This window comes from Eschrichtius robustus, chromosome 7, assembly GCF_028021215.1.
Source record: "Eschrichtius robustus isolate mEscRob2 chromosome 7, mEscRob2.pri, whole genome shotgun sequence".
NCBI classification, from domain to species: domain Eukaryota; kingdom Metazoa; phylum Chordata; class Mammalia; order Artiodactyla; family Eschrichtiidae; genus Eschrichtius; species Eschrichtius robustus.
The window spans coordinates 4,415,152-4,436,495 of NC_090830.1; the positions used below are offsets into that span (position 1 = coordinate 4,415,152).

The 21,344-nt window shown below is 43.3% G+C and overlaps 1 protein-coding gene across 4 annotated transcripts in view; it reads left to right on the forward strand.

Annotated features, from left to right (window-relative positions):
* The window catches only part of FAM13C (family with sequence similarity 13 member C), a 131,372-nt gene that overhangs the window by 76,698 nt on the left and 33,330 nt on the right, over positions 1 to 21,344 (forward strand). For all 4 annotated transcript variants that reach the window (XM_068547502.1, XM_068547500.1, XM_068547501.1 and 1 more), the window contains 2 exons: positions 1,932 to 1,989; positions 14,399 to 14,483. In XM_068547502.1, the coding sequence (XP_068403603.1) occupies positions 1,932 to 1,989; positions 14,399 to 14,483 (143 nt within the window). The remainder of the gene's footprint in view (positions 1 to 1,931; positions 1,990 to 14,398; positions 14,484 to 21,344) is intronic.

Sequence of the window (21,344 nt, forward strand, 5' to 3'; positions counted from 1 at the left end):
AAAGCGTCTTTGATGCTTAGACCACAGTTCTTAAACTTGATCTGGAGGTTTATCTGGAGATGACAAGTAGTTTTCATTGAACATCATGTGAGTGTATTACATGTAGTTGTTCTCTGCATCTCAATAATATATACTATATATTTTAAACAAAGTCTTATTTTTGCTTTCTTCCATTAATGTTTGCTATCATGTATTTGTTTTACCATCTGCTGGCATTAGAGCCCTGGAGAAATTTATGGTTGAAAACTGTAAACTGATAAATATTCTTTCCATTAGAGAACACGATTCTTTCATTTTTCTGGTGCTACTATAACTCTGTAAAAACACAATTTGAGAACCACTTTAGGTTACAGGGAAATTATGAGCCATTCAGAACTTTAGATGTTACTGGATAGGTCAGGGTAACCCCTGTCCCCAAGAGGGTTTCTCCCATTTTGCAGGAAAGAGCTACTTGGTATTTTCTGAAGCCCTGGAGCCACTATTTGTGGCCCAGCGAACTGATGGGCAGAGGATGGGTGTGCCAGCGCTTTCTTCCCCTAACTAACTTTCTCACTTGGGCCATCTCTCCCTGGGCTCGTGGTTGGGACCCTTAGTCTTCTCTCACACCCAGGAGGGACGTTTGTGCAGACGTGGTCAACATCAGCGTGACCGTCAAATTCTGTTTTAACATCTCCTCCATTTCTCATTAGAAGTAAGTTGTTTGCACAGTTAACAGTACTCATGGACTGAAAGAACTTTTCATTCTTAAGAATACTTTGAAGAAGTTAGGCTCATGGCATTCCTAAATGTGCATCATTACTTTCAGAAATCATTCATCTTGATGACCATTCAGAGGACATATATACTTTTTTCAGGACTCAAACCAAAGCAGAATAATAACTGTAAATAATTATGTCCCCAAATAAATCTTTTTATAAATGACTTAATACTGACTAAAGCTTTTATTCCTTAAGACAGAAGGCCTTTTAAAAAGAATAATTATAACTTAATATATTTATTATATAATAGCATGCAAACTGCTGCAGAAAAACTTGAATGTTATGTGGTAGATGCCATTGGACCATAGCATTTGATGAATCATGATTTGGAGCTGAGCATCTGCCAGTAGTGGAGTTTTGTTGTTTTGTTTTTAACCTAAAAAAATTTATTCAGAGTAGATTTGCCTTAAGTCCTTTTTCTTCTGTTGGAAGCTATGAAATGGCAAAACCTAGCTTTATCGTGTTACCCAGAAATTGCTGTAACTTTTATTTTGTTAGGTAAGTGATAGAATGAAATTTTCAAAAGCTATCTTCAGTGAACAAATGGTATCTTTCTGTAACAACTGTATCAGATCACATTTGGTCATAAAAATACTGACTTTGCACTGGGTACTGAGGATTCAGCAGTGTAGAAGACGGACAGAATCACTGATTTCTTGGAGCTTACATTTTAGCGTGGAAATGCAAATAAGCATCGTAACTTTAGGTAGTGACAGCGCTAAGAAGAAAATCTAAAGACAGTGCAGTAGAGAGTGAAGGGGAGGGATAGTTTGATTAGAGAGATCCGGAAGGACTCATTGGGAGGTGACATAGGAGCTGAGCTGATGCTTCATGCTGGGCAGAGTCAGCTTTGTGAAAATCTGGGGGAAAAGCAAGTGTGAAGATTTGAACAGGGAGCCAGCACTGTGTGTTCAAGAAACTGAAGGCCAGAGAGGCTGGAGGGTAGAGGACAAGGGTGAGAGCGATAGGAGGTGGGACAGGAGGATTGGCAGAGTTCAGACACTGTAATGTGTTGCAGACCATTATAGGGAGTCTGGATTTTATTCTTTGGGCAGTGGGATACCACTGAGGGTTTTTAACAGGGGTGTGGTCAGATCTATAGCTGCCAACTTCAAATGTACATTGTTGAAAGGTTTCTTTTAAATGGAAATACTTTTTCTTTGTGTTTTATAGAATAGACCAGAGGGCGGCCGTGTGGCCAAAGGATGAAACTCGGCAGGACCTCAATGAGGTAGGTGCAGTCATTGCTGGTTGTATGAACATGAATTAGCCAATCGTGAAATTTATTATTCTTTTTCTTAGTACTAGGAATTTATTCTGATTAAAACTTTAAATGTTTTTGCTCTGAAGTGAACGTGTTTTCCTTGCACTTCTTTGGGTGCTGTTTCTCCTTGCTCTGGAGCAGATACATTTAAAATATGATTTGCAAGACTGCACAGTATGTCTTGGAACTAAACCAAGTCCAGCAGTCATTTCATTATGCTTCTTTCAACTTTGCTTCAGGATTATATAACCATGGCTGTGACAGTTACATTTGTAAAATTTTCTCTTAATTTTATTTTATCTTCCCAACCCCTGCTTTTTCTAATGCCCTTTGCAGTCTCATATATGATCATGCTTACCATTTTTCCATGGAGTGTGATACAGTTTGGTATTTGTAAAATGGTCCTCTAGTATGCTTTGAGACATTGAAGCCACATTTTCCAATGCAAATGGTTTCCCACTGAACTGGACATCACAGTGTTAAGCTTGTTCTAGATTTTCTTTGAAATATATAATTTAATTCTCCCATTGGAAATCAGTATAATATAATTAGGATCCCTGTTGTTGTGAATGCCTTAGCTTAAGACATTGGTTTGGAATACTCTAATTTCTCTTGCCCTCATTGTATAATTAAGGAGCAGTGGGTGGTATGTCTGACTAAGATCATGGCAAAAAGAATGAAAAGACTTGATGTTCAGATGCCAGGAAGAGAAATGATGGGCTTCAGGCAAATTTTTCATCATTTGATGCCATCTCTCCTCCGCCTCCAAAAATATGACAGTTGATTGAACTTAGGTGATTTTCCTTTTTCTTTTTTACTGTAGAACTTGGCATAAATGAGTAGCCAAAGGTAAACCAGGTGCCTAATTAAACCCAGTTAAATAAATTACTGAAGTTGTGGAAAATGTCCTAAAGATAACAACACAGAACCCTGCTTGTTATTCCTTTGTGCATTGGAGACAGTCTTCAGATTCCGCAGTCTTGCCTGTGGTAAAAAGAGTGAAAAAAGGTTTGAGAGAAAAAAGGCAAGAGCCTGAATCAGTGAGCACAGCTGTTTGCCCCACTGGGAATAAGCAAAATGCTGGTTGTAAAGAAGCACTGACTTGTTTTGACATAAGTGACTAGAAAAATGAGGTGATTGTAAGAGTCAAGCTGTGATAGGTCTCAAGTATTTGGGAGAAACTCTGATTTGTGAGCTGCAACCTCATGAGAATGTGAAGATGACTTGAGCATTCTCAAACTACAGTTGCAAAATGCTCTCTTTGAAAATCTGCTTTTCTGTATTCCTTCATGCTATTGTACCTGCAAATTACATGAAATGTGCTAGTTCACTGCTCTGGGATTACATGGGTGCAAGAGTGCTGACTGGAGACAGGCCTCTGAAAGAGCAGTCAGCACCAGATTGTAAATACGCGCTCTTCCGTGAAAAAGTGATGATGGTATTCCAGACTGGTTGATAACAGCGTGTGCTCAAGTGGAATTGTTCCAATCGGGATAAATCAGACGTGCAGATCATGTTGTGGCTAAGATTTGGGGGCTGGAGGAAACCTTAGGAAAGCTTGAGCAGGGGCAGCTCATGGCCCAAGGCCACGGAGGGAGGGTTGACTCATTCAGATTCATTGATGGAGACGTCCGATAGAGTGGGAACGTATTAAACGCGGTCTTGCCTAGCATTTCCCAAACTTAGAGAACACCAAACTCTTTCATGGAATAACCCCATAATAACATTTCTTTGGGCAACAGACTCTTATGGAATAAAGGTGGGAAATACTACCTTAATATTTTTAATGCACATAGAAAATACATATGGAAAAGTGCACGTATCATAAGTGCATGGCTGGATGAATTCTCACAAAGTGTGTAACCAGCATCAAGAAACAGAACATCATTAGCATCCAGACGCCCTTATTTAATTATTCCAGTCACTCTTCCCCTGGAAGGATAACTGTTCTTTGGACTGAAGTAGATTTGTTTTGTCTCTTTTTGAATTTGTTATAAATGGGCTGGTTGTACTCTTTTGTGTCTGGTTTCATTTACTCAGTATTTTGTTTACGAGATTCATACATGTTTGGCACGTAGTTTTAGCTTTCATTCTCCTTGCTGTAACCCATTGTATGGTGGTTTCTAGTTTTTGACTCATGATCAGTTGCTACTAATTGTACTTTTTAAAAATGAACTCTCTTTCAGTCTCTTTGTACAGCTGATTTTTTATAGGAGTATTCCTTCCATCTCCGAGTGGATATGTAAGGTAGACTTTTTTGTTATGTTACCTATCTTCATTGCTCTTTGCCCCTTTTATTTATTTTAAATTTATTTATTTATTTTTGGCTGCGTTGGGTTTTCGTTGCTGTGAGCATGCTTTCTCTAGTTGCGACGGGGCAGGGGCTACTTTTTGTTGCGGTGCGCGGGTTTCTCTCGTTGCGGTGGCTTCTCTTGTTGCGGAGCACGGGTTCCAGGCACATGGGCTCAGCAGTTGCGGCGCATGGGCTCAGTAGTTGTGGCCCACGGGCTTAATTGCTCCACGGAATGTGGGATCCTCCCAGACCAGGGCTCGAACCCATGTCCCCTGCATTGGCAGGCGGATTCTTAACCCCTGCGCCACCAGGGAAACCCCTGTCCCTTTTATTTATATACCACAGCCTCCAACACACAGCCTTCTAGTTCTTTAAAAAGAACCCACTAGTTCCATATCTGCTCTCTTCCTTCCATTCCAACTTGCAAGTCTAAAGTAAAAAAACAGTTTCTTGAGCATTGTAAGAAGCATGGTCCACAAATACTTTCCAGATGTTCCTATGGACCCTAATGTTGTAATTGTCGATTATAGCAATTTTAAGATGTTACATATGTGCTTTATATTTTCTCCAAATTTCACATCTCGTATTTCACATCTACTTTTTAAACTTCTTAATTCCACTTGCTCTGTCACAGATAGATGGGGCTCAGCTATATTTGATTCCAGAGCTGGTGCTTGACCCGAGCTCTCCTCTATGTAGTAAGGTGATACATGATGTGACATAGCTACCTATGAGCATCTGTCTCTGGGTGTGTTCCCAGTACTTTCCCAGTGAACTGAAAAACTCATTTCTTATTTCTACTCGGTGTGAGTATAGATCTGATTCCTGCCAGCTCCACTTTTCTTTTGCCAGTCTCAAGCTCCTAGTTTTTGACCTTGGGTCTCTTGATAGGACTTGCCTCTCCATTCCATGAGTTTTGGTGTCTCTGGGAGTATACTATAGGAGTTGGTTTCTGAAAACCTGATTAAGTGTCCATTCTGGCATTGAGCTGAACTTTCACACTCTGCCTCTATAAGACATCAGGAGATTTTATTTGTTGGGGTCCCCTGGATCCTGTTTGGAAAATATCTGCCTCTGTAAAACATCAGAAGATATTATTTGTTGGGGTGTCATAGATCCTGATTGGAAAATATTCTAGACTTGGGATCGTCAATGTCTAATACACCTTGATCCTTGGTTTTAGTCATTTCCCCATGTCCATATAATCAATAAGCAGTCAATAGTTCAAAAAGTTGCTTGAAGGATAAAATGAGAAAAAATATTGTTTTCCCTCTCCTCATCCTAGTAGATCCCATTCCTGGCTTCAGTTTCATTTAAGTAAAATAACAGATGTATGAAGAAAATGAATGGATCTCCCCTTCCCTGAGAAAACATGCCATATTGGGTCCTCCTACTACTTTTTCCACCTCCCAGACTGCATATCATAAAGCATCCCATCAACTTCTTTTAGTTTTTCATTTGTGAAATTGAGGCAGGTTTTGAATTGGGTTAACTCTAGGACTGCTTTCAGTTTTAACACTCACTGATTCCACCTTTTTTTGTTTTTTTTTTCATTTTCCCAGCGCTTGTAGAATTTAGTCATAGGTTCCCATGATGGTTGGAATGAGGCAAATTGTGCCCCTTTTTGAGTGTATGTGCACATGTCTACGTGTGGGTCTCCATGTGAAGGATTTGATTGTCTTTTTATTACCATCCATAGTTTAGCATATAGATACGTTTTGGCATCAAGCCATATCACACCTCCAGATGGTACTTACTGTTTTGTTTGAGATGTGTTTCTCCCTCAAAATTGTTTTAATTTTGAGAAAATGGTCTAGCAAGAGGCTTATTCAGGCCCTGAATACTCCTGAGTTGGCTGAATGGTATTTTTTTCTGTAGGAATAGACAGCTGTCTTTTTCTATTGAAATGCAAACCCAGTCTATAGGGTTGGGCCTTAGATCAGAATTGACTGAGAATTTTTTTTCCAGTATCTGGGTTTTCTTCCTTGTGACTGAAAGTCAATTCAAGCTGGTTTTCATAAATAACAGGATTGTATTGATTCACACCCCTGAAACTTCAGGATCAGGATAGGCTTCCCAAATGGCTAGATCCAGGGATTAAAGACTCGTCGTGTAGATGCCGTCTCTTTCCATTTTGACTCTGCTTTCCTATATTGACCTTATCTTTGGGTTGGCTCCTCTCTAGGGACACACTGTTCTTACAGCTAGTAATTCCAGTGTATATTAGTTTTCTATTACTGTGAAACAAATTCCCAAAAGCTTAACAGCTTCAAACACCCATTTATTAGCTCACAGTTGTGTAGGTCATAAATTTGAGTAGACTCCATTGGATTCTCTGCTCAAGGTCGCACAAAAATGAAAACAAGGCATTGGCTGTGATAGACTCTTATCTGGAGGTTCCAGAGAAGAGTCCATGTCCAAGCTCATTCAGGTCATTGCCTGAATTTACTTCCTTGAGGTTGTAGGACTGTAGACCCCATTTCCTTGTTGGTCAGCATCTGGGGGGTAGCTCTCAGCTTCTAGACGCTGCCTGCGTTCCCTCTCACATGGGCCCCTTCATCTTTGAGCCAGCAGCACCAAATCCTTCTGTGCTCCAAATCTCTGTGTTGTTGTATTCTGCCAGCCGGAAGAAACACTCTGCTTTTAAAAGGCTCACCTGATTGGGTCAGGCCCATCCAAGCAATCTCTGTATCCTTGGTCACCTGAGTTAGGACTTTAATTATATCTGCAAAATCTCTTCATAGCAGCATCTAAATTCGTGTTTGACTGAGTAAGCAGGGTACAGGAATCTTGGGGGCCATCTTTAAGATTTTGCCTATCACACAGTAGAAATGGAGTCCTTTCTAGATCCATAAAGTTCCATACTTGAGTCTCATTTATCTGGCTTGTGACTTGTAGCCCATTCTTGAACCAATCATTATGACCTTGGGAAACTATTGAAGTCCATTCCATGAGTTGAAAATGAGACATACTCTATTTTTCAAAAATCCACGTCTTATCATGTAGAAAAGCTCAGAGTCCTGTATTAAAACGTGAGTTTATAGAACTGTATTATTCTCTCCCAAACATCTTGTTTTTATTGTTTATTTAATAAAGTAAACATATTGAGGATATCACAAACAGGTAAAACTAAGTACACGACTCCCTCTTCCTAAGCTGAAATCAAATCATCTGGCTGGAAGGAAATTTGGTTTGGGTTATCATGTGTGGTGGCAAGATCGCCCTTGTTTAAGAAAGAAGTGCTGCTATTATCAGAATAGGACCTGGATCCTCTTGTCAACAGAGGACTACTTGAAGTGAATAGCTTGTTCTCTTATATTGAATCTCTCCATTGGGTAGTGCAGGACAGTGAGGGCTGACCATCCTGAGGAAGCTGGGATGGGCTGAGCCGAGGTGTGCTGGTCTTCAGTTAGATTTGACTGCAAAGCACACTGGGACATAAGCAACACAGGCCCCACAGGGATTAGCCAAATGCCCAGTGTCCCTAGGGATGGGGTGAATTTGGCGTTTTTTTGTAGCCATCACCGTTGGAGGAAGTCCCACTTCTTTTGGCAAGAACATCCACAGGACGGCAGCAGCAGTTCAGGAGGTAACACTGCCTTGCTTCTGAGCACCCCATACTTTATACTTCCTGATGTGGAGGTCCCGTTCCAAGGAGGGGGGTACCAGGGCTGGAGGCCAGTGAGGGTGTCAGAAGGCTGGAGGTCAGGAAAAAGCTATTGTTCCTGGGACAGGTAGAGCTAAACAGGCAACCAAGGCAGCATTTAGGGTGGGTCAAGTCCCTAGGGAATAGGGCAGTATTTCTCAAAGCGTGGACCTTGGACCTCTGGCATCTAAGTGACCCTGCCCCAGGCCACAGAATCCGAGTCTGTCCCTGCCTGGGAACGTACATCTTTAACAAACTCCTCAGTGATTCGTAAGCATTTTTAAATTTCTGAACCAGGGCAGCAAGGAGGCTTGAAATTGGATACTCAAAAGGGCCTCCCAAGTACTGCCTAAAGGGTCCAGGCAAACAAAACTAATATTCAATGGCAGGCTTTTTATGGTTGGCTCCTATTCTACTCATTGTGCTGGGTACAGCCATGAACAATGGCAGCATGCTTCCAGCCCTTCTGGAGCTGGAAAGAGCCAATAAACAAGTAGAGAAATAAATAAAATTCTATATTATAGTGAGTGTTGGGAAGGAAGAAAACAAAATGCTAAAAGAGACATTGGGGGGCCCTCTTTGGATGAGGTAATCAGAACTGGCTCAAGATTTGATGGAAATTTGACTGTGAAGCAACTACAGCTGAATTCAAGGCCTGGGGAGGTAGGGGCAGGGGGCAGATGGAAAGGAGGGGTGGGGTGTGTGCGTGTGTGTGTGCGTGTGTGCGTGTGCGCACGTGTGTGTGTGTGTGTGTTGGGGTGGAGCCTACACAGGAAACAGGAAAGCTCCGGGAAGAGAGTGGTAAGTAGAAATGGGGTTGTTTGGGGACCCTGTTGTATCCTCAGTTTTGAGCAGATTTCCAGTTTGATTTTGCCACAGAGAATCTATGCACAGTTCTTGGATAGATAGAGGGATGGGAGAGGGTCGCGAAACCTCTTCACAGAAATTAAAAGTAAGCTGTCTCTGCTCTGCAACTGGTGAATTGCAGACAAAGGCATCCTAAAATAGTATTCCACCATCGAGCCTGTGTGGGTGTTCTCCGCTCCAGCCAACTAAAGTGGGACCCGGTAATTGTAGAGGAGAGAAAATGAGTAGTGTATTTTCTAAAACAAGTCGCGTATTTTCCATTATGTAAAAGAGAAAAATTAGCTTGTAGAAAACCACACCTAGGTTTCACGGACGTCTCTCTGGTTTCTTTGATGACCAGATGGGAGAACTGGGGAAGCAGAGGTAGGCATTGTTCTTTAGAGGATCCATCAGCCTTTGTTCAGTTTTCCTGCAGATCGTAGAGACCCATTCAGGGAGACTTTGGATGTAAACCTGGAAAAGCCAGCTGGCTGGCCTCAGGGAGGGGCTGGGGGCAGCCTGACAGGGAGCAGGAGGCGCCCCCCCCCCACCACCCAGCCCCCGAGCAAGAGAAGGGCCGGAGGTAGCACTAGGGCCACAGGGGTTGGCTGCCCTTCATTTTTCTATAGGGGTAAAGCTTATTCCTGCATAAAAGGTCACCAAGTCAGGCAAGGTTGGAGAGTGAAACAGCTGCTTGTTCACTCTGTCTGCGGGCTTGTGGTGTCTTTCCTCCATCACCCTATGACAGTAATAACTGGCATTATTGTTTGATTTGTTTGCTTGTGTAGTAGCCATCTCCCCACTAGACTGGAGCCCCACGAGGAAGGGGCTGACATCAGTCTCATGCTCCAGAGCCCAGTGTATCTCTTTGTGCATTGAGAGCTGCCAGAGCCTGGGAGCTGCACGTGTGCTGGTACAGCTGCTGGGGGCATGACCCTCACGTGTGTGGTGCAAGCTGTGCTCCAGCCTTCTCAGGGGAGGCTCTGTGGGGCTCAGCCCTGATGGGACAGGCTGGATTCCTCCTGCTGCCCACTGGAAGGACCTGTATGTGACAGTGGCATAGATTGCTCATAGGTAAAGCCTCCAGCTTCCCCTGTCGTGCGTTCTCTGGTCAGCAGGCTCCATCCCACACAGGGCGTCCAAGCCTCCACTCTCTGTCCCTGTGCTGAGGAACAGCAGGTGGTCCTCAGGTAAGGGGTCAGTGAGGGATGCGGAGGGACATAGTTGATGACAGTTGGTGTGCAGAGTTTCTTCCATTCTGCCTCCTGGTCCTCAATTCCAGCAGTTTATGTTTTCCCTTCTCCTTGGATGTCTTCTTGTCCCTCGAGACCTTCATCTCCTCTCTCCTGTTCCATTTGCCACTCTGTTCTCCCCCATTCCTTTAAGCTTCCTCCTATCTGGTGTCTGAGAGAGGAACAAACCAGCCGTGCAAATGGATCTCCTTCGACGCTCGTAGCGCCGGTTCGGCTTCAGTATGAGTACAAGTGAGGGAGGAGGAGGGCGGGGAAGACGGGTGAGAACCACCTGTGACTACTCCCAGTGGTAACTGGGTCTCAGCATTACACCCCGCTCTCCGGGGGAGCAGAGAGTCCTCTGAACGTGACCTGACGAGCTCCTCTGCAGTGAGAGTGAGATTCTTTGCTGTTGATTTGTGTTGTGTGAACACGTCGTTCAGTTCCACAAACACCTTCCAAGCATCCACTCTGTCAGGTTCTGTGCACCAGCCTCAGTACACGGACATGTTTGCTTTTCTTTCCTGGAAAGTTGGAAGGGAACTTTCAAGTCACGTAGTCTCAGGTCCTTCCTGGGCAGATGCAGAGTGAGGCCCTGGGAGTAGAGTGATGAGTCAAGGTCAACAGATGCTATGGGGTCTGGCCTCCCACAACACCAGCCCTCTGCCCAGCAGCCCCCGGGGTTTGGAGATGAACGTAATAACCACGGAGTCCAGTGCTTGAGTGTTTCCCACGTGCTGATGCTGTGCAAAGTGCTCTGTGTGCCTTCCCTTGTTTAACTCTTCGAGCAGGTGCCACTGTCACTGTCATTATTGCCTCTTTTTATGCATGAGGAAATTAAGGCTTAGAGCAGCCAAGATTCTTGCCCCAAGTCAGCTGCATAGTATGTAGCAGAGATGGCCTCTGGTTCGGTGTGAAGGCCGTGTCCTCCCCTGCTTTGTAGAATCTACAAGAGCACGTAGAGTTCACAGGAGGTGACTGGTTCCACGTCCTCCCTCTAAATGTAGAGAAGGACTGGTTTTCTTTCTTTTTTACTTTTTGTTTTTTAAAATTGTGATAAAATAGATATAACATAAAATTTAACGTTTTAACCATTTTAAAGTATACAGTTCAATGGCATTAAGCACATTCACATTGTTGTGCAACAATCACCACCATCCGGCTCCAGAACTTTATTTATCTTCCCAACCTCAAACTCTGTACCCATTAAACACTAACTCCCTTTCCTTCCCCACCAGCCCCTGGCAACCACCATACTACTTGCCATCTCTATGAATTTTACTACTCTAGATACTTGTCCTTTTGTGACTGGCTTATTTCACTTAGCATAATATCCTCAAGGTTCATTCATGTCGTAGCGTGTGTTAAAATTTTCTTCCTCTCTAAGGCTAAATAATATTCCATTGTATGTATATATCACATTTTATTTATCAGTTCGTCCGCTGATGGACACTTAGGTTGCCTCCACCTTGTATTAATCTGCTAATACCCTATTAGGACTGCCATTAAAAAAAAAAATACCAGAGACTCGGTGGCCGAAACAGCATTTATTATCTCACAGTTCTGGAGGTAAGAAGTCCAAGATTAAGGTGCCGGCAAAATTGGTTTCTCCTGAAGCCTCCTCCTTGGCTTGCAGATGGCTGCCTTTTCACTGTGTCCTCACATGGCATTTCCTCTGTGTATGTGCATCCCTGGTGTCTCTCTCTCTCTATAAGGGCACTGGTCATATTGGATTAGGGCCTCACCCTTATGACCTTATTTTACCTTAATTGCATCTTAAAAGCCCTGTCTCCAAATATAGTTACATTGGGGGTTAGGGCTTCAATATATGAATTTGGGGGAGACAATTCAGTCCATAATACATTTCTTGGTTATTGTGAATAATGTTGCCATGAACATGGGTATACAAATATCTGTTAGAGTCACTGCTTTTAATTCTTTCAGTGGGTTTGCTGGATCATACAGTAGTTCTGTTTTCAGAATTACCATATTTGAGGAACTGCCTATTTTTAGAAATACCTATTTGTGGAACCACGATACTGTTTGCTGTTGCAGCTGTACCATCTTACATTCTCATGGCATTATTTCTTAATTTTCAGAATAGTTTTGCTCTTTTTGAGAGGTCACTCCAGTCACTCCAATGTCCAAAGTCCTTCGGTAGGAAGCTTGCCTGGAATCATTCTTTTTGCTTCCCAGATGCTTGGGTAGTAAATCTTTCCAGAAACTTGGTGCCCTTGCTCCTTCTGTACCTCCCGTCAGTAGCCTTGGGCTCTTGCTTCCACACTTAGCTTCTGGGAAAACATCCCAGTGAGGAAGAAGAAGCTATAAAAAAATGGCCTGGTGTCAGGCAGATGCTTCATCCCAGCTGTGGGCTCCCAGGCAGCAGCCCCTGAGCACAGGGAGGTTTGAACTAGGTCCTGCTCTGTCTCTGAGCTGAGCAGAGGAGGGGTCCTGAGCCTGCGAGGGACCTGCCACTTTCCAACTGGCCGAGAGACAGCAGATGTAAGACATTCCTCAGTGAGCAGCTGTTTTTTAAAATTTTTTACTTATTTTATTTTTTTTAACATCTTTATTGTAGTATAATTGCTGTACAATGGTGTGTTAGTTTCTGCTTTATAACAAAGTGAATCAGCTATATATATACATATATCCCCATATCTTCTCCCTCTTGCATCTCCCTCCCACCCTCCCTATCCCACCCCACTAGGTGGTCACAAAGCACCGAGCTGATCTCCCTCTGGTATGGTATGCGGCTGCTTCCCACTAGCTATCTATTTTACGTTTGGTAGTGTATATATATGTCCATGCCACTCTCTCACTTCGTCCCAGCTTACCCTTCCCCCTCCCCGTCTCCTGAAGTCCATTCTCTACATCTGCATCTTTATTCCTGTCCTGCCCCTAGGTTCTTCGGAATCTTTTTTTTTTTTTTTTAGATTCCATATACATGTGTTAGCATACGGTATTTGTTTTTCTCTTCTTAGTGAGCAGCTTTTAAAACACTGCTGTGGGTTCATATGTACTCACATCAACAGCATGATGAGGGTATGTGTGCGGGGAGGGGTTGGGACGTGAGGAGGTGCGGGGCGGGGTTGTGTATGTGAGGTGAGGTGTGAGGGTGTCAGGGCACGAGGGGTGGGGTAGGGTGTGAGAGTGGGAGATGGGAATGCGGGTGTATCTGGGGCGGAGTGTGTGTGTGATAGGGTGTGAGGGTGTGTGTGGGCCAGGGGCCGGGGGTGTGTGTGTCTGGAGTGGGACGTGGTGTTGGTTTTGAGGGTGTGTGGGGAATAGGTTATATGAAGGCGGGCTGTCAGCAGGTGCTTGGGTGCGTGTGTGCGCATGCGTGTGTTGCAGGGTCAGAGCAGGGAAAAGGAGGCACGGCTCCGCTCCGGGTAGCCCCCCACGCCCCACCAGGAGCTCTGGGGCCTGCAGAGCTGCCCTGTCGCAGGGGACTGGGGCCCAGCCAGGGACTCGGCGTGACTCACTTTCACCTGGTTGGGGGAATGAATTTGCCAGGGCGTCTGCATCACGGCAGCATACGTGCGTCAGTCTGTCTGACTTTGCTCTTATTAAGAACCGCGGGAGGAATTTAAAATGAGAAAGGAGGAGGGGGAGTGGGGAGTTTGTGCTGGCAGTGATGAACGGTAAACTGCTTCTCCCTCAGTGGCTGGGTCAGACTAAGGGACCAAGGTCATCTCCCTCCGTCCCTCCACTCTGTTCTTGGTAAAAGGCAGCTGTATCCATTCCATGTGAGAAAAGTAACTTCAGAAGACACACGTACAGACACACACACACACACACCCCTACACACCTACAGGCACGCACACACCCCACACGCAGATGCAGATAAGGGAGCCCCGAAGCACCTCCCAGCTGCCAGGCGGCCTCTGCAGCAGTAACTCCGTGCACTGCGGGCTTTTATGAATGGTAGCCTGGGAGGGGCCTAATGTCATTCGCTCCTGATGTCAGCACAATGAATGAAACACTTGCAAAGCGTAAAGGCTCAACCACTGGGGAAGCAGATACCTTCTCAGACTGGTTCTCCGGGTGCTGTGTCTCTTGCTGACGAAATCACCAGTCCCATGTGTCACAGATAATCAATATACGTTAGGATTGATATGAAGCAGAAACAGAGACTGCCTGTGGAAGAACACGCCTCTGATGCTGGCACAACCAGCCCTGCCTGAAGCAGCTGAGGCCGAGACCCCCTTCCTGCCAGGCGCCGGAGAAAGGAGCTGCAGACCCAGAGTTGCTTCAGGATCTAACTGAGCCAGCCCGATGTTCTGCTTTTGCTGGCAGAATCCCTTGCTGAAGCTCCAAGCCCTGGAAACTGATCTGTGCTCTGCCTTTTTGACACACCAGGAAGAAGCCGCTCAGGTGCACGGAGTCAAGGATCCGGCCCCAGCGTCCAGCCAGAGTGCACCTGCTGAGGGGGCAGATGCCACAGGTAAGAGCCTGGGCTCGAGGGGGTGGGGTCCCCGTCTGTACTCTCAGGGTAGTTCTACCTCTTGCTGCTTCCTCCTAAACCTGGCCCCGTGGGAAACGGCGCCTGGTGCACCGGGGAGCTGAGAGGGAGTAGGAGGCATTGAAGATGTGCTGGAATCTAGATCTCCCTCTCTAGCCGGGGGGCCAAGAGTCAGACTTCCAGACGTGGTGTCAGGTGAAAAGCACCCATAATAACTGGTCTCCGTTTTCCTATTTGGTCTCCTGTGACACACAAGTGGCATGTTTATATATCACTGGATTTAGATCATCTGTGCTGTCTTGAGACTCAGCTCATGATATTTTTGAGGGATTAGGGGAGTTTCCACCTCGCTACTTCATTTCTTCTGTTAACTGCTTGTAAGGTGATCCATCAGCCCAGGGAAGGTGGAGGTGAGTGACACAGCTCCTTCCGATCCTATATTGTCCTGCTCTGTCTCATTTTTTTAGCATTAATTTCTGTGTTGAAAAGTCTCAAACTTGGGTCTCATTTGGCTGTTAGTTCCTCTAGTTTTAATCTCGGGGATAGTAGGTTGGTTAGCAAGCAGAAGGCAAATCAATGCTCCCAGGAAGACTTTGATGGGAAAGAAATACTAAATTTATACGGGTAGACATGAGAGCACAGCTTATCTTTTGTAACACCAGTGGGTCACAGGTTTGCACACTGGTTTCTGAGTGGATGGTAGAAATAGGCTTAGGTGAGCTTGCTTCGTGAGATGTCCTTTATCTCCAGGAACTGAAGGAAGAGATTTACGAAGGTAATCTATATTTGTGCCATTAGCAATAGTGCATCGAAGATATTACTGTTTAAAACAGACCCACATGGTCTAAGTAGGCAAAACAGCCATCTCCAGTGTTTGAATATGTATTAATAATAGTGGCTAATGATAGCTAGTAATAGTAGCTACTATTATTATGGAAGACTTTCCGTGATCCAGGCACTGTTCTAAGCACTTCGTAGCTATTAATTTAAATCCTTAAACCTGTGAAATAATACTATTCATAGTAAGGACGCTGAGGCCTAGTGTGGCCCTGCTGGTAAGTGGTAAATTACTTCCCTATGGGTGCAGGTGGCCAGTTGGCTGTCCTTGTCGCCTGGTGAGCTCCTCTGCTCTGTTGGCCATTGTGTTTGGATGAGATGCAAGTACCATCAGGTAGGAGCCAGTGTCAAGCCAGTTAGGGATTTGAGTCAGATTATTAGACAATGCCCTTCTTCTACCAACCCCATATTCCACACCCTGTAAACAACATACAAAACACATAGAGAAGTCCCAAGCCGAATACAAATTAACTTTTGAATTATCTGATGCTTTGTATAGCTTCACAAGTATCTGGCAAAGACTGTTTAATAAAATATTTGCTGCATGTTGGATATGGAGATACATATATAGATATATACACACACATATACATATATGTGTATATATACATATTTTATCATGACTTTTATGCGTATGTGTCTTATTTTTTCCAAAGGTCAATAATAGTTTTACGTCTTCTCATTTTGGATGGACGGGATTTTGAATAAACTTATTAACACATCCTTTATAAAATAGAAATATGTACTAAGTTTATGTAGGGATCACCCACACAAAGGAACCATCAATATATTCCATGTTAGGTGTCAAATGACAGAAATGGGCAAAAGGCTCTTTCTAGAGGAGGCCTGTAGGTTGGATGCTGGATTTTCCAAAATGTAGGTGAATCTGAGATACGCCAGGGTCCTTCCAAGAGAGTTTATGAAAAAGAGAGGTTTCCACTCTGGGATGTGTGTGTGTGTGTGCATGTGCGTGTGCACGTGCACACGTGCGCTAGGCAAGAACAGCTCCTGCAAGTTTTCAAAGATAAAACCCATCCTGATGTTTTTGGCCTTTGCAGAGCTTATGAATAAGGAGTCTCGTTTAGCTAAAATGACTGCATGGGAATTGATGCAGGGCAAGTGAAGAAGTCCCAGCCTCTATTTTGGACCTTGGAATGCTTTATTTGGCCCAAGTTTCACTGTAATTTTATTAAAAAAAAAATACCTTTGACACAATCTATAAACCAGCTACTAGATGTTTTCAGGGACCTAAGGAGTTTCTTCATTTGGCAGGAATATTGCCAAAGTGATAAGCATTTGAAAGAGGCCTTCACAGTTCAATTTATGGGATAGTGTGGTCTCATTGGCTTCCAAGACACACTCTTCTAGGAAGGCCATGCATTTTCTAGTCCACGTGTCACTCAGAAGGGAGAAATTTATGCTCATATTAGATCAGCTGTTCTTAACTCAGGGCCTGTGAATGGATTTCTTGAGTGATCTTTGAACACCTGGAAACTATAGTTCTGTGTGTGTGCATAAAGCCCTGATGATAGTGTGATTGCATAGATGAGCACAGATGCCGTAAGTCTGTAAAAGATGACAATAACTTAAAAAGTATTTTTTCCCTTAAAGTCTAGAATCTAACCCTGGGCCTTGGATGTCTATAAATATTGGATTAGTAATTGTTGATGTTAATATTTGGTATAAGAAGGACAAAATCCAACAAGGGATTTTTACAGGAATATCTGGATATAATATGCTATTAATTAACCATTCAAAGCAAACATTCAGAAATATAAATTGTGATTTAAGTAGGTTTCAACCTTACTTTCGACTTGATTTAAGGCATGACTTAAGTAAAGTTGTTTAACTTTTCTTTAAACATCAAGGTTAGATTTTTAATTTTTTAATTTATTTTAATTTTTTTTTTTTTTTGGGCCGTGCCACACAGCTTATGGGATCTTAGGTGCCCAACCAGGGATTGAAAACGGGCCCTCGGCAGTGGAAACGCCAAGTCCCTAACCACTGGACCACCAGGGAAGTCCCTAAAGTTGTTTAACTTTTGCAGGGGGCATCTGAAATGCTGGTCTGAGCAAAGTACCGTATTCTCTATGTCTTGAGATCAAATATTGTGTTTTAACTTGCGTTTACAGGATACAAAGATTAGTCTCACCTAGTAAAATGCCTGAGATGCTCCCTTGTTCTAGAAATCCAATTACAAACTGCACTTGCAGCAAGAGCAGATTTTATGGCACCCCAAAGGGACACTGTGTTCTAGAGAGTGTTCTTGAAGCTTCCCGCACATCACAATTATCAGGAAGCTTTTATACCTGGGGATTTTCAGTCCTCATCTCTAGACAGTCTAGGGTTGGAAGTCCTGGAATCTTTATATTTCATAAACATTTTTGAGTATTGGGAGCCACTATTTAAGTGGACAGTGTCTTGAATTAAGAGAGGAAGAAGGTCAGGTTCTCTTAGGTTTTCTTTGACTCAGTTTCATCAATGCGAAGAAGCTCACAGACCACATGGACTTATACCTTAGGGTCTGTGACCAGTTGGCTCAGTCCATTTACTTCAGGAGAAAGGTGCTCAAGCTAGAGCTCAAGATGGGTGGGATGGGGACAGGGACGGATCTGAGGGATGCAGAGGGCTTTAGAGAACAGCGATACAGAAGGTACCAGCTGCAAGGCAGCTTCGGGACTGTACAGAGGGTAACCATCTGGCCCAGTTTTAGCATGAAAAATTCCACATGCTGGGAAGTCCTCAATTCCAGGCAATCCAGGACAGCTGGTCACCCTACCTGTAGGTTGCAAACTGCATAATGCGAGATGGAAACCCACATGATAGTGAGGCTCAGATCCCTCTAACTGAATCAGCAGCCCTCTCTTACTGCTGAAGCAAACGTTTCCACCGGACATTAGTAAGCATCTATTCTGGTGGTGTTGATGGGAAAATGGAATGAGGATTGTCTTTTCACTTGCTTGTCATTTTCAATGTATGTACAAGGACCATGTGACGTTGCTCCCCATGACTAAGCTTAGTAACCCCTGTTCTGTCTGAGCACAGGTGATGGCATTTTTAGCAAAAGCTGTCACTGGAGATAACTGAAGACTTATTACTGTAAGTAATAATTCTAAAGCAATACCTAATTAATTATTTTATTATAACATCTTGACTTTCACATTGAACTTTCTATTTGGGTAAAAGCCTTGTTGCTAACGTTGATTGACAACACTAATGTAGTATATCTAGGTACAGTCTATAATTATTCCCATAAAGAATACTGTGTGGTCTGTAGGTCTCTTCCTAAGGTTGAAGTTGAAATGGGGCACAGTCGAAGAGAACCTGACCTTCTCTGTCGTATTTTAAGACACTGTCTACCTGACCAGATGTTCCCAATTACTTGGCAGTGCTTATTAAATGTACAGATGTCTGGGCTCCCCACCCTAAGATGCAAAATTAAAATGTAGAGATGAGGCCTGAAACTTTCCATGTTTGAAAAGCCCCCCTTGATGATTCTGATGTTCAGGGAGATTCAGGAACACTTTGTAGAACTCAGTACCCTCCAAGGGCTCCACGAAAGGTGTTTTTGCTGCAGGTGCAGTTTATAAGTGGGTTTCAGGAACAGGGAGCATCTCAGGTCTCCTACTAGGTGGGTCTGATCATCCGCGTAATGTCTCATCCTATCTGGCAGCAGCCCCAGACAGTCTTTTAAAGTCAGTAAGAGGGAGTCTACATTACCTCAGCGTCAGAAGTACCCAGACTCCAAATGTCTTTTAGAAACTTTATACATTGAGTTTGTGTGTGTGTGTGTGTGTGTTATTTCTAAATCCTTCTTGAACCTTTTTATGTTTTTAGTATGTAGCACTGGTTGCTTTCACTAGAAAATGGCTATCACTGTAGAAAGTAGTACTTCATCTTGTCCTAAATTGGTTCCTTTAAAACAGTGGTCGGTGGTTTTCAACCTGGGTGTTTTTGTTTGTTTGTTGTTTTTGTTTTTTTGCCCCCTTCGGGACATTTGGCAATATCTGGAGACATTATTTTCTTGCCACAGCTGGAGTGTGAGTGCTACTGGCATCTAGTGGGTGGAGTCCAGGGGTGCTGGTAAACACCCTGCCATGTACAAGACACCCCTTGCCCCTAACACTGCCCCAACATATTGTTATCTGGTCCAAAATGTCAAGAGTGCCAAAGTTTAGAAACCGTGCTTTAAAGGTCTTTAAATGAATAATATCAACCTTAGCTAACAATAACCTCTTCGTTTGCACCAGGCGTTGTTGCATGAATTTTCTTACCTTATGGCCATAACCACCCTAGGAGGAAGGTGCCATTATTATCCCCAGATGAAAGATGAGGAAATGAACTTAGGGAGTTAATGTAACTTGTGGGCGGTCCCACAGTACTGAGAGGTGGGGGGTTGGGAGGAAAGGGGAGGAGTTGGGGGAGTTTCCTCAATCAGACTCCGTGGTCTAAGTGTTTCACGCGATATCATTTGCCATCCTGTCTAAATGTTAAGTCCACATGATTCTAATATTCTAGAATCTGAAATTAAGCCCAAAGGCAGCCTATGTGCCCTCTGTATAACTAATAGGTTTTAAAGTCATTTTAAAAATCCATCCCTGACTTTGTTTTGTTAGACTGGAGGCCTCTAGATTTGTAGTTGATTAACCTATTGCAGCTCCTCTGTTCCTATAGTCATTTCAGCTCCTCTGATCTTAACCATCTCTAGGCCCCTGTGCCTTTCTTGATGTGTATCTCCCTGACCTGCATAGTGTTTTCCAGATGGAGTCGAATAGTAGAATTTTGTTTGTAAATATGGGCATAGGTCCTATACTTTTGCAAAGTGATACTCTTGGGGGAAACTGCGCAAAGCGTACAAGGGATCTGTCTGTTGTTTCTCACAACTACATGTGGAACTACAGTGATCTCAATAAAAGATGAATTAATACCTAAAAAATATGGGCAGCGGGAGTGTTTCATAATCTAGTTACAGAGTAATTATGCTTGTTGGATTGCTTTCCATACTCTTCCTAGAAATGTACACTATCTTCTAGACCTTTTTGTCATATCAATATAGTCTATAAGAACTCCAAAAATCCCATTTCCCATAAAACTAATAGTTTAGTGCTTCTTACATGTTAAGTGTAGATGGCTTAGTTTTGTCCAGCTGAAGAGCCTGCTGGCCCACAGTGAAGGTCATCTGCCACTGTGGAGTCTCCTCATGGCTTATGAGCTTCTTCTGTGGTTGCTTTGCATTTTACTCTTTGAAAAATACTAACGTCATCCACAAACTCAGACTTGTGACTCTACTTCCACTTCATTGTTATTTCTGAAATGTGAAATAAGATTAATCCAGGATCCATCTGCAAGGATTAGTACTGACACATCTGTCATCAAGATACTAATTCAGCTCTTTCTTTGGGGCATATTATTAAGTGAATATGTTTTTTTTTTATCCATTACAAAACATTTAGCCCAATCATCATTTGGTTTTGTTTATAAATAACTCTTGGTATGAACACCATGCCATAGACTTCTTGAAAGCCCAAAAAAATTGTATTCATTGGCTCTACTTTGTTCAGAAACATAGCTCTTTGTAGAACTTGATGTGCTCGTTGGGTGATCTTGGACAGGTTATTTGACCTCTCTGCCACAGTTTCCTTTTCTTTAAAAAGGGAAAAAGGATAGTATCTACTTTTTAGGGTTGTTGCGAGGATGACCTAGCATAATACCTATCAAGGTCTTAACACATCACCTGTGGTAAATGCTCAGTAAGTGTCAGCCATCATTATTTTAAAAGCTGGGCATTCAGAGCTTACATGCCTTTCCTCCAGTTGATAATGCTTGCATTTGTCTTTAAATGTCTATTCTATCATAATTTCTAATGACTTTCAAGGTGTGGAAATGACATTTAGTACTGTTTATTCTCTAGGTCCTCTCTAGAGTCCTGCATTTGATTGACATTACACTAGTTCTCTTAAGCAAAAGGTATTTATAACAGCGATAATCTACAATGCTGATGGTTGA